We start from the raw sequence: 14050 nt of genomic DNA, 5'->3' as shown, positions 1-14050 counted from the left end.
CAGGCCACTGAACTTAGAAGCAGGCCAGGACAGTGTTTCTAGTTGTATTCTAAAATTATATTCTATTGTATTCTAAAATGTGACTATATGGTTTTATATTAACTTAATAAATAAACAAAAACGAAAAATCTACTTATTTCAACGAACATTTCAAACTACATAACAGATTATGCACATAAAACGCTGAAAACAACCGAAGCAACAATAGTATTTTAATGAGGCTATTATTATTATCATTATTATTTTGCAACAAGTTAGCCCTCTCATAAATAGCACATATAAATGAATAACTAACTTGAACTAACTTAATAGGATTGAAGTGATATTTGGCTTAAAAAATTGGTCGCCTGGTAAAAAAAATTAAAAAAAAAGCCTGACGATGTACATTGGGCCGCGGCTCTCTGACGCCTTATTTTCTGGGCCCTGGCCTGAAAAGTTTGGGAACCCCTGGTCTATGTTAGGGTCAGTGGGGACTGGTGTGTGCGTCAACCCACAGAACATAGATTTCTTGATCTCTGCCTCCTCTTGACTAGCCTCCCGAGGGGTGGGGTTAGGCCACTCTTCTTCCGGGAGCTTGAGGAACTCAGGACCGTCACTGTAGATATTGTGACGTGTGAGGTCATCTAGGGACATCCCCCGTGTGATGACATCAGCTGGGTTCTGTTTCGTGTCCACGTACCTCCAGCACGCTGATCCTGTTAGGTCTTGGATCTCTGTGATTCTGACTCCCACGAAGACCTTGTATCTAAAAGAATCGGACTGGTTCCATGTGAGTACGGTCATGGAGTCTGACCACAAGATTGTTCTTTGCACCGGGATGGTGAGTTCACGTTGGATTAACGTGGCGAGTTGCGCGCCTACCAGAGCTGCGCAGAGCTCTAGACGCGGGATCGATTGTTGCTTGCGGGGGGCTATCCTTGAGCGAGCCAGGATGAAGGCTGTGTGTATTTCTCCTCCCTCCTCTCGGGCCCGCAAGTAAGCCACCGAGCCGTAGGCCACTTCTGAGGCGTCGCTGAAGACGTGCAGGTCCATCTGGCATGTCTCCAGCCGCACTGTGGGTGGGAAGTAGCTTCGGCGTATGTTCACATTTTGGAGCGAGTTGAGTTCTCTCTCCCACTCTCTCCAGGTGGAAGCGAGGTGGTCGGGTATGGGGTCGTCCCAGCCCTGTTCCTTGTCCCACAGCTCTCGTACAATCATTTTCGCCCGGGTGGTGTAAGGTAGGATACACCCCAGCGGGTCGTATTGCCTTGCGAGTGTTCTGTATACGCTCCGTCTGGTGGTCGGTAGAGGGGTCGACCTTCCCTGCTCCGTGGTCAAGGGTGTGTATTTGTAATGGAGCGAGTCTGTTTTGAAGCGTCAGACTAGGCCTAATGTCATTTCTTGTGCTTCACCTGGGATGGTCGCCATCCAGGTCTCGCTGCTTGCTGCCTTTGTCTCTGGGGAGAGGCTGCGAAGTACTTGAGGGTCACTGCTGGCCCACTGCCTGAGATCAAAGCCGCCTTTGATCAGTGAGGCGCGGAGCTTGAGTAGGAGGGCTTCGGCTTCTTCTGGCGTCGAGACGCTTTGCAGACAGTTGTCCACGTAGAAACTCCTCTCTACACTTTGTCTGACCTCCTCGTCAGCTTCAGGGTCTTCTGTCACATGTTTTTGCAGTGCGAACGTAGCACAGCATGGGCTGCATGTGGTTCCGAAGGGGAGGACCTCCCATTGGTAGATGGATGGTTGCTCATCTTTGATCCTCTCTCTCCATAGGAACCGCAGCAAGGGCTTGTCCTCTTCCACTAGTCGCACCTGCAGGAACATCCCTTTGATGTCGCCGCTGATGGCCACTTTGTCTTGGCGGAAGCGTAGTAGTACGCCGAGTAGAGAGGGGCCGAGTGTTGGGCCGGGCAAGAGTTCTTTATTCAGATTCTGTAGTCCGATCTGGTAGCTGCAGTTGAATACGATGCGATCCTTGCCGTTGTGGTGGACCTTGTGGTGGGGCACGTACCATGATTCGATCGTCTGGTCGGCCTCCTGAATGTCAATTTTCTTTATGTGTCCCGCTGTGATCAGCTTGTCGATCTCAGCGCGGTACACATTGGCTTGAGTGGGGTCTTTGGCTAGACGCCGCTCGGTGTTCAGTAGATATCGCTCTGTCGCTTCTTTTGAGGCGTGGAGGGTGGGCATACCCTCTCGCCTCAAGAGTGGAGTTGCGTATCTCATCACTCCCTTGACCTCGACTCTCTTTGTCCTCTGCTCGAGGAGGGTTATGGCATAAGTGTCTTCCTTTGAACGAACAAGTTTCTTTTCATTCTTAAAGGGCATCGCGTCTAATGTCCATAGCCTCTCGACGTGCTGTAAGAGGGTGGTGTCTTCATCGTTTATCCTTGAGTGGAGGCAGCGAGTGGCTGTCGGTCGGTTGGAAGACCCGGAGAGGGGGCCTTGTAGTGTCCAACCCAGGCGGGTCTCGACCGCTGCTGGACAGCCTCTGGGCCCGATGTGGACCCGGTCCGTTGGGACGATGAGGTGTGCGTGGTCGGATCCTATGAGCAGGCTCGGGGTGGCGCCATCGATGAGCGGTATAGGTAGTTGACGTAGGTGCACGTATTTTTCCATCAGCTTTGGGATGGGGTAGGTGTACTGTGACAGGCCTATGTCGTGACTGGTGAAGGCGTTAGTAATTCTATACTGCTTCTCGGGCTGCCCGACCGCTGCTATCGTGAAGGAGACATTTTCACCCTTTATGGTCTTCAGGTCTCTTCTAATGGTACGGATTGTCATTGTTTCTTCGCTCCCCCGCAGATCCAGCCGGGCTGCGGCGGATGCGAGGAGGAGAGTCTTTTCTGACCCATCGTCTAGGATGGCGTAAGTGTCCATGACCTTGTCCTCGTAGCTTAATATCACTCGGACCACCTTCAAGAGCACTCGGGAGCTCCCGCTCTTCGCAGGGTCTATATACATGACGTTCACTCTCGAGCTGCTTGGGGGTACGGGTTTCTTCTTGTTGCTGTCGTGTAGGACCTCCAAGTGGGCGCCGTCGCACTTGCTGCATTTCTTCTTTAAACGGCACTCAGCTGCCATATGGCTGCGCGCGCAGCGGAAGCAGCGGCGGTTGGCTTTGATCCACTGACTCACCTCGTCAGCGGTCATCTTCTTGAAAGTGTCACATTGAGACAGCCAATGTTCCTTTTCACAGTACTGGCATACAATCTTCCACTTCCCCTTGGTCGGGGGGGTGCTGTGGTTCTTGTGCTGCGGCACTGACTCGGCCTGGTGCATAACGGTCACTGACCGGCGGTTATCGTTAGATCTCCGAGGTCCATCTCTTGGGCTAGATCCACTCCACACGAACGTGTCCAGTCGTAGGCTGCTGACTTCCCTTGCGAGGAAAGCGGCCAGGTCTAGGAGGGATGGCTCGGGGCCGTCGGGATCACGGTGGTCTCCCTGCCGCCGAAAACGCTCTTGGCGGGCTGGAGAGAGCTTCTCCAGTATTCGCTCCACATTAGAGTTTGCATATAGTTCATATCTCCCTTTCTCCTTTTGGGACCCCAGCATCCCTACTAGGGATTGTACCTTGATAGAGAGGTCATCCAGTGCTCTATTGTCTTTGGCTGGGGGGAGGCGGTCGATATCTCTTATTTCTTGTATCACGTAGTCCCATATGCGTCCATAACGCTGGTCGAGGGCCACTAGAGCCGCGGAGTATGGGGTACTTGAGTTGGAGTATGCCAGCGCTATGTTATGCGCTCTGGGCACCTTGAGATGCTTGAGGAGGATGGCATATTTGTACGACTCGTCGGGGACGTCGGACATCATAGTCTCCAAGCACATGCGTAATTCCGTGTACTGTGCTCTGTCCTCGCGCGTAAAGTCTGGGAACGTCGGTGTGCCAAGGTACGATGCCATGGATGGCTGGCACATTGGTGAGCATAGGGGAAGAGGCCTCCTGGGCGAGTCTCCCCGTACGTGTTGTCGTGGGTTGGTACTTGGTGGGTACCAGAGGCCGGGTACCCAGGTGCTGTTCCTCGGTGCTGACTGTACGTCAAACTCACCCGTGAGTTGGGTCGGGGGTTTGTAGTGCAGTGACTCGGGGCTGAAGTCGGGGCTGTACTGGGCCTCCTGGTCCAGAGTACGTTGCTGCTGGTGGGCTTGACATTCCTCCTCTTCCTCTTCCTCTTCTAGGTCCTGGAGTCTTCTAGTCAGTCTCTCGGCGACGTAGGCCGGTTCTTCCCGGTGGCTGGGTCTCGTATGGACCGGTCGGGGAGGGGGGTCGGAGACGTAGACAGGTTCCTCCTGTTGGCCGGGTCCCGGGTCGCTTTGTCGGGTAGGGGAAGGTGCCCTAGACCCTTGTCGTGATGATCTCCGGGAGCTCCGTGCGGAGAGAGGGGGTGTCGCCCTGGCAATCAATTGTTCTATCATCTGCGCCTGCAGCCGGTCGCGCTCTGCTTCGCGCTGGGCATTGGCGGCATCGCGCTGTGCATTGGCGCGGTCTCGTTCGATGTTCTCTTCCGTCTTAAGGCGTCTCTCCTCCAGTCTTATGCGGTCGTCTTCACTCCTTTGTTGCGCCTGGAAGCGCTCTCGTTCAGTTGCAGAGTGTTCGCGTTCACTAAGGGCTTGCGCTTGGAGTTGCGCGTGAAGGCGCTCTCGTTCCGCTGCAGAGTGTTCGCGCTCGCTTAATTGTTGCGCCTGGAGGCGCTCTCTTTCCGCTGCAGAGTGTTCGCGCTCGCTTGCTTGTTGCGCCTGGAGGCGCTCTCGTTGTTCGCGCTTGCTCATCTGTTGAGCCTGGAGGCGCTCTCGTTCCATGGCAGAGTGTTCGCGTTCACTTAATTGTTGCGCCCGGAGGCGCTCTCGTTCCACGGCAGAGTGTTCGCGCTCATGAAGGGCTTGCGCTTGGAGTTGCGCATGGAGGCGCTCTCTTTCCGTGGCGGAGTGTTCGCGCTCACTAAGCGTCTTTGCTTGAAGCCGATCGCGTTCGGTGGAGGCTGTCAGGGTGGCGATCAAGGCTTGCACCAGTATCTGGTCCGCCTCGCTGGGGGATGACACTGACGGAGGTGATCGGGTGCTGACAGGGCTCGTTGGAGATCTGTTCTCCTGGCGCGCCCCGAGGTCCAACTCCTGGGCGCGCTTCTCTTCTCTTGGTTGTGTGTCGGGTTCTATCCCTGGAGCGCTTTCTTTATCCTGGAGCGCTCCGGGGACTATCCCGGTGACGCTGTCTGGAGGTATAGTCATGTCATGTCCCACCTGGTCCCCCCCGTGAGCTAAGTCAGTTTCGTTTGAACCCACTGGGGTCTCTACTGGCAGGGTCGCCAAGTCGATAGGATTTGACATGCTTTGACTATCCGCTTTATCCGTATTTAACATCTGTTTAGATAAGCTAGGGGGTAGAACGACAGCGAATTCCTCCAGATAGGGAGGTGGCTGACGTTTGCGCTGCAGGCGTTCTAGCTTGGGAGAGCCGCTTGGGGAGTGTTCACCGCTGGCCATGGTTAATATTAATATTATATTAAATATTACACTGATACTCTCCGGCTCAAAGGACCAATTGTAACTGAGGGGTTACAAAACCCTGACTGTATTAAAGATTGTGATATATTAAACCACTGCTAGTTATGTACTTTAATTACTGGCCAAACAGTACATCAAATATTGATGGTGAACACTCACAAGAACACGGCATTGACACAGCAATTCTATTGGAGGGTTATTTATTATTATTAGGCAACGTTAGGTTACAGATTGAGAATTAGCGTCGCGCTTGTATGGCGAAGAATATACGTAAAGTCAGTCAAGAGCATAAGTCAGAATAGTAGGAATACTATGATGGGTCTAAGCTGACGCCACCTGTGGTATAGTAGCAATTATATAGGGCAACACCGGTACCAACTGGAGACAATGGGTAGAGGAAAGTTCGGGTACTCCGTCTGAGTCAACAAGGAATAAAGAGGCTCCAGGTACAGGAGTCGGTGCTTGTACTCCCTTGATCAGCAGACAAAAGCAATAGTTGTAATCCAAGATGCTCGACAGCCTTGACGACAGCTAGCCAGCCCCTTCCAAGAGGCAGGCCCGAGTGGTAATCCTCACGAGGTTAAATCCCAAACGACAGTGGAAATCAACGGTGCTCTTCTCCGGTGGTCACGGTCCCAAAGCAATATAATCCAACCAGGAATGGTTCTGCAATCGCCGGTGCCGATTCTCCTGTGTACATGTCCAACGGTTCTCGCCTAGGACTCCTCGGGTGTGGGCACGTATTTAGGCCACACAGCCTGGATAAGTGCACTAGCTAAAGACACGACGAACCGATGGGTAATGCTACACACGGAAGAACTGTGGCCGCACGATATACAATAAAGGATCGACTATTACTTCACATTATATTAAGTCGAACTCAACGTTACTGCATTAAACTCTGACACTTTAACATTCTATTCGCACGCGGTTCTCAATGCTCTATTTAGATGCAAGGTTGCTCACTTCACTGCACGTTGACTTGTGGTGAAGGGTAAGTAAGGTTTAGGTAAGGTACTGCTGTTTACACCTGCGCCGTATTTATACTTAAGTGAATATCTAGTCCCAACCTCAGTTCTTGTCTCGTATTACTACGCAGACTCTGGGCATGTTCTGACATGCCCGGAGTTGTCTTTGAACTTGCCGTTGGGGGCTTGGTCGTTGGCGCCTGGGGCCGCTGTCCAATAGGAGAGCGAATATTACTCTGGTCTGTACGCAGGTAAAGGGATATTCCGTGTATATATATAAATAATATACAAGGTATATCAAACGATACATATATATTCAGTTTAATCTGGCCCTTCACAACAAATACCAAGATCCACATAACTTTCAATCATATCAACAACTAGACAGGTCCGTACGCCCACCTGGCCCCCAAATTCACATCCATAACAACCACTTCTACCTTATCTAAATAATGTATAAACATACAAACACAATGTACAAAGATACCCTGTCACCTGCATAATTGCTCCTATCAACATGGTATCCACACAGTCCCGTGTGACCGCACGCAACAGCTCGCAACTTAAACACAAGCTGAAAATGAAAAGTGTTTTCCTCCCTTAGTGTTCCACGGGAGGGGGCTGTGAGGGGCTTGGAAGGGGGGGGGCACTGAAAAGGGAATCACAACTCAAAACAGGAGGGGGGAGTAGGGAAGCAGGGGGCGTCTCTCAGCCTTCGGACACCGGCGGAGACTTCCAACCATGCTTCTCGTGGGTCTTTACCAGGGACTTAAAGGCGTCCTCCGCTACCTTGCGGCTGAAGGCCTTCTTGGTCTTCCCAACCTTCCTGCAGATGCGACTCTGTCCTTTTACGAGGCTTACGGCAAACTGCCTCATAATGGCGTCCACAGTGTAGGCGCTGGACCACCCATGCAGGGTCAACAGCTCCATGCATATGGCCCCACCGTCCAACACGTAGCCGTTCTCCAGCCGCAGAGTGAGCACCCGCATGAAAGGCGGAGAGAAGGGGAAATTATCGGGGAAAGAGACATTCAGCAGTATGAACTCGGTGTTCGTTTCCTTCATGTCCTGCCATAACGCAGAGTCCACGTCTACCTGGTGCAACTTGACATTCCAGTCGAAGAGGTTGTCCTCGACCAGCTCCACCGTTATAAAGTTGTCACCTAGCCTCCGGATTCCCTGGAGCTCTTTCATGAGTCTCCGCGTCCGGACTTGGATGCAGTGTTGCCAGCGAGGCGCTGGTGGCGGTGCAGAGGACGCACTGGTCTCCTTCACCCTGGCGATCATACCTCCTCCTGCCATTTGTTGTTTCTTCTTCGCACCTTTCACCATCTTTTACTGGCCAAATCAGTTGTATAATTGTCAATTTCAGTGAGTTGTTTCATAGAATTCATTCATGACACTTTAGGCAACACTAATCAACTACAGTGTTAACGTAGTAAACCCTATCATCATTATTCTACATTCCAGTCGATCTTAATGATCGTGATCATATAACAGTGCGCTCACTGCATTTGAGAGAGGGAGAGAAGGAGAGAGTAGGAGAATTAGGAATTAGGGAGAGGGAGGGGGGGGGGCCTTCTGAATGAAAAAAATACTTTAACCCTACTATGCGATCAGAATTAGAATTAATAAGCAGATCTCTCAGTATTACTTTGTCCAGTATATAAACAGGGCTTAAACATTACATCAGCATTCGCTGCACAACCGTAACTCAAATTAAACACTACTTTGATGCGAGAAATGGTTCCTGCATGGAGTTTCTAAAAGTTCACACTATACACCTAGGCCCTAATGCAAAGGCATCTATCAACAAGGCTTTGGAAGGAGATGGGAAGAAGGGGGGCACATTTAACCAGGAACGGCGTGTAGGGCGGAGAGGGAGGGAATACTGGAATGAGATTGGAGGAAGGGAGGGCAGTCAGGTAGGGATTGAGTTTAAAGAACCAGGAAAGAAGGGAGGGAAGGAGATGGGAGGAAAGGGGAAGGGGTTAAGAAGGGCATTACATACCCATGAAGAAAATATACACAACTTATCTTATTCCAACTAGTCTAATGTAGAGGCATTTATCAAAGGCACTGTAAACAACAATGCACAGCCTCAGGTCTATTCTAACGGGAGGGAAGAGAGAAAGGAAGAAAGAGAGAGAGAGAGAGTGTGAAAAGAGCCATTTCAGACTTACTCCAGCTCAAAGAGAACGTGTGATACCAAGAGTAATAAACAATCACCGAACGCATTTGAGGGACTTCTAAAAGTTAATATAATATCCCTAACCCTACTATACTTAACTTAGTCTGAACTTAACTCTATTCATACCTTGTATCTAAAGCCACTTTGATATAAAGAGAGAAAGAGAGAGAGAGAGAGAGAGAGAGAGAGAGAGAGAGAGAGAGAGAGAGAGAGAGAGAGAGAGAGAGAGAGAGAGAGAGAAAAAGAGAGAAACAATGGGGGGGGGGGCAGCCTTCCTCCACAGCAGACCACCATGTCGCTGTCCGCATCACTAGTCTGGTCAACACCGTCCCCTGTCGTATTCTACTGTTCATGTCTTATCAATTGCTCAACTCCACTACCCTTACTCCCCCTGTCCCGACAACACCGCGGCGCGCATGCGCACACCAACACATACCGTCCATACGTTCTTAAACATAACCGCCACCCTTCACACTGCCTACTATTGGTTAAAACATTTTGTAAAGTCACAACCAAACACACACTCAACCCGTCCCGTTTTCCCACAACTGCCATCATACTGGACTAACAACAGATATAGATTGATAACCAGATATGTATATACATTTGTTTTTCATCCGCCATTATGCAAACGGGAAAAAACGATAAAAAACTACAACTCTTATAAAATGGCCGCTACGGCACTTCCTGTTAATTCCGGAAGTTCAAAATTGCCGTTACGGCGCTTCCTGTCAATTCGGGAAGATGTGTTTTACTAGCACATCGCGAGTTTACCGCTCTTGTGGACGCGAGAGTTGCACAATGCTACATTGTTAGCACAGGTAGCTTAGCTTATTAGCTTCGTTAGCTTAGCAGTATTAGCACAGTTAGCTCAGCATCGCTAGCTCAATTAGCTTAGCCTAGCCATATTATTGTTCGTTACCCTAGCGTAGCCAGTTAGCTTAGCTTAGCATCAGCCACGTCACCCTAACAACGTCACCTAAACGGCCTATTGTCCCGTTTTTTCTAGTGGTACAACACACCGCGACATCAGCGCCATCACGGTTCTACCCCGCAACAGAACTTTAATCTATTAAGCGCTAGTCTACAGATCATACAATCAAAATAATTTTTTCATTATCCACTCGTCCGTTTTCTCCGCCCGGCCGAAATACACAGTATATTAAATCCAACATACCCCAAAGTCCCCCCGATCGGACGTCGGAGCGACGACTTCCGGTTCAAAATAACATCGATTCTTTTGATTTCTATTACATTAAACAACGATCTTAATACCACAGAAATCAATAATTGTACCTCACAAGTCGCTTACTAGTGACCATAACTCACTCACGATTCCTTCAATATACATGATATCACGACGCAACGTCCATATTTAAATATGTTCCCCGTCGCGGCTAGCTAGAAACTAACTAGCAGCTAAGCTGCGTCGGATAACGACAATAAACACGCTAAACAACGGCAATTCTTTATGATTTGCTGCAGCCGTTGGTCACTAGAGTTTCATAATGGTATAAAAATAAACTACACATATTGACATTCACTAATAATTACTAACAGTCATTCATCAATCATACATACTTAGTAAACCACATCGCCTTAGTTATACACAAACATCCATTCGGCAATAGCCTTTCTTAGTGCCTACTAATCCACTCAACTTGATCCTATATTATATAGCAACAACATCGTGGTAACATTTATCATTATTATATAACAACAACATTACAAGTGCATTTCTTAATCTAACCCTGCCCGTAATATACAATTAATGTCCTAACCATAACTCAATGTCCTAACCATAACAAGAATCCTATTTTAGCTGGCCAGCTTAAGTACTTTTTAATCATTCATACACAAACCAGGCCTTCGGACCAACGGTCCAACCCTGTAGATGAAAATGCTCCAATTTTGCAGGATTCTCGTACGGAGACTTAACGCAGGAGAATCATGACCGTAAATCAAGATGGTTTCCCTTTGTCCTTAATCGACGCCTGTGCCACCGCCATTGCTCCCAGACAGGCCACAGGCTTTGAAATCCCCACGTTATTCCCCAATTTACGAATATTCTTTCCCCCGATCTGATCAAAGTCCGCAAATCAGGGTCAAATTGTTTTGATGTACTGCGTGTATAGCCAAATTCGATGTCGCGAGCATCAATTTAAAACAGCTCATTCTTACAAGTCAGATCCCTCCGCCGTCCAATAACCTGGCGGGCGCGCGATCTAATCCAGTATAGCATGTCCTCTACGCCATTTCTGTCTTCTGACTACTAAATCATTGTTTAATAGAAAGTTTGCAATTTATCATACTCGTTTGACACACTTCCCATCTTATTCGTGCTTACTTCCCGAGCGAGGGCAAGCTACAGATAATCTGGACAATGTTTCAATATCAGCACCTTCTTATTAAAAACAACATTTTAGTCCGAAGTGCCATTCTCTTTCCACCCCTACTCGGCAGCAGTTTGAACACGTCGTCATACCTTATTTATTTCGCTACCAGTCCTGGCCTAACACAGGTCTGGTAGCGATGTACTGTAAAAACATCTTGTGTGATCCTTGCTCGATTCACACTGTAACATGTCATACTAATACTGGATTTCTTTAATCGAACGCACCTTATTTCCCTAACCCTCCAATCTGTGCTTCTTAGACATTATTCGCGCGGTCGAGACCAGAACCAACATTGTGAAATTGGTTACTGGCATCTGCCGACACCGATATTGTTATGGTTTGTAACCGACCCCAATCGCACAACACAAGACAGGTATGAGAGTAAGCCAAGAACTGGGCATTTATTGAAAACAACAGAAAACGGCACTGTCCCTTTAAGGGAGAACACAAATTACAGGAAAACAAGAAATGGGAAAAATAGGCACAGTGCCTTTAAGAGGCGAGCTGGCTAAGGGGAAGGCTAAGGGAAAGGCTAACGGACAGGGCCAGGGCAAGGGAACAGGGCAGGAACAGGGAGGACTAGGAGGACTGGACAGGGAAGACTAGGAGGACTGGACAAGGAGGACTAGAAGGACTGGACAGGGAGGACTAGGAGGACTAGAGAGGGGAAACAGGGACAGAGGCCCGCGGAGGCGGGCTGGGGACAGGGAGGACTAGGAGGACTAGAAGGACTGGACCGGGAGGACTAGGAGGACTAGAAGGACTGGACAGGGAGGACTAGGAGGACTAGAAGGACTGGACAGGGAGGACTAGGAGGACTAGAGAGGGGAAACAGGGACAGAGGCCCGTGGAGGCGGGCTGGGGACAGGGAGGACTAGGAGAACAGGACAGGGATGACTAGGAGGACTGGACAGGGACAGAGAGAAACAGGGTTAAGGCCTTGGACAGGGCGAGGGCTGGAGCTGCTTACAGGGAGGAGTAGGAGGGCGCAGGCTAGACGTCTGGAGGAGAGCGCGCCGGCTCGGAGAGCGCATCTGGCGCGGAGGTCTGAGTGGTGCGCGTCTGCTTGGAGTACGCGCCGGTACGGAGAGCGCATCTGGCGCGGAGGTCTGAGTGGTGCGCGTCTGCTTGGAGTACGCGCCGGTACGGAGAGCGCATCTGGCGCGGAGGTCTGAGTGGTGCGCGTCTGCTTGGAGTACGCGCCGGTACGGAGAGCGCATCTGGCGCGGAGGTCTGAGTGGTGCGCGTCTGCTTGGAGTACGCGCCGGTACGGAGAGCGCATCTGGCGCGGAGGTCTGAGTGGTGCGCGTCTGCTTGGAGTACGCGCCGGTACGGAGAGCGCATCTGGCTCAGAGGTCTGGAGTGGAACACTGGAATACCTCCCGTAGAGGATTAGAGAGCGCAGTACAGTGTCTCCCTCCAGGCAAACGGCGACAGGTGGCGAAGGTTTGAGCGCATCTCACGCCGGAGATGAAACAGCATAACAGACAGAAACAGAAACTCCCGTAGGAGCCTACAGATTGAGAACCTCCCGTAGGAGTTTGCTGATAGAGATATGATACGGAACGACCCGACCAGGACTGAGGGGAAGAGCGAGGTATTTAAAGCCCACAGAGGCGCTAATTAGAATACACATCAGGTGCGTGAAGGTAATTGATACTTGAACTAGAAGAGTGTGTTCGGCACGAACCAATCAAACAGATACTGACAGATAGTCCAAGGGTGTGGGCTGCTGAAGAGCAGACGAGGCTAAAACGAGCGCGAGGGTGGGGGCTGGAGAAGTGAGGAGAACAGGGAATTAAAGGTCCAGGGAAAGGCGAACCTCACAGATATATCATTACGGAAGCACGGTTTTTACTTACAGCAACCCCAGACGGGACTGGTCGTCCTATACCGATTTAGACGCCACATCTCCTCACTTACCTCCAAATTCGTCGTCCTCTGGCTGAGTGTTGAAGAACAGTTGTAGAGGCGTCGACGAGAGAGAGACTTGGTCCTTGAGAAGTAGTTTCGCGGCGTCCTTGCGAGGATTGCAACAAGCTGCAAACCCTCCAATCGGTTATGTTCGAATTCAGCCCGGTGTCACGGCGACAATTGTCGTATCACGGCTATTTATTACATTGTTACTTCTAAGTTGTATAGTGTTCTCCTTCTGCGTTGTATAACCTATCTCCGTCACCCAATTGTAGTTGAATGGAGTAAATGGAGCCAGACGAGGTGCAGAGTTCCCAAAGAAGATCTGTTTATTCAATAAAGAACCAGATCTATTTGACAGTATAACATCTTTTTGAATTATATCTATAATAAGTTCTCTGGAACAGGAAGCTCTTCTTCCGTTGGTCTGGCGTCGTCTCTTTGTTGTTGTGCTGGCTGGTTGTCCCGGCAACACGGTCATCTGGTTCAATCTTCTCTGTTCTCGAACACCGGGAGGTGGGATCTGCGTGCTGAGTCCTTCTCTCCTGTGCGCAGCCTGTTAAAAGGACTAAACCACGCCTCTCGTCCTGTTTGTCATATGACGTAGGCGCTAGAAGTATGGCTTTCTCTGATTGGCTGAATTGTCTGGACGGCATCCATTTTGTGGATACGCCATTTTGAATGTCAGATCATCTCTAAACAAGGAGATATTTGTGTTTTAGAGGATGGCCCTGTATTTAGGACTACAGCCGCCAACCGTTTACTCCAGATTGCTATTTTCTATGTTGTACTTAGCTTTTAAAGATTTGAAACTTACAGATTACTTGCTACTTAATTACTCTATATTAGTATAGTTCTTTTACCGGATTTCCTAGGCTTAGTATGCCTGAATTTGGTCCTAAGATCAATAAAAGAGAATCTATATATTCTATTTTATTGTCTTACAGTTATTACTTATCCTATAGTTAGTTACTACATATTTTTGAATAGTTTACCATTAATTTAAACCATACCTTTTTATCTAAGTCAGTTTCCAAATGGCCACAAACGTCCTACTTAATCTTAATATTACTGATATCCTATGGGCTGAATAT

At 49.4% G+C, this 14050-nt stretch overlaps 1 protein-coding gene across 1 annotated transcript; it reads right to left on the bottom strand.

Annotated features, from left to right (window-relative positions):
* Window positions 1–7163: 7163 nt before the first annotated feature.
* On the bottom strand, window positions 7164–7694 carry LOC311234160 (ubiquitin-conjugating enzyme E2Q-like protein 1; the record flags this gene model as incomplete). The annotated part of the gene is made up of 1 exon (XM_084321273.1): window positions 7164–7694. Exon 1 carries the CDS (start codon window positions 7647–7649, stop codon window positions 7164–7166), a length of 486 nt encoding a protein of 161 aa, XP_084177399.1. The 5' UTR covers window positions 7650–7694.
* Between the last annotated feature and the right edge of the window lie 6356 nt (window positions 7695–14050).

The sequence above is a fragment of the Notolepis coatsorum genome (assembly GCF_963971535.1).
Source record: "Notolepis coatsorum genome assembly, chromosome: 9".
Taxonomy (NCBI): Eukaryota; Metazoa; Chordata; class Actinopteri; order Aulopiformes; family Paralepididae; genus Notolepis; species Notolepis coatsorum.
This window is presented reverse-complemented; position numbering and strand designations above follow the sequence as displayed.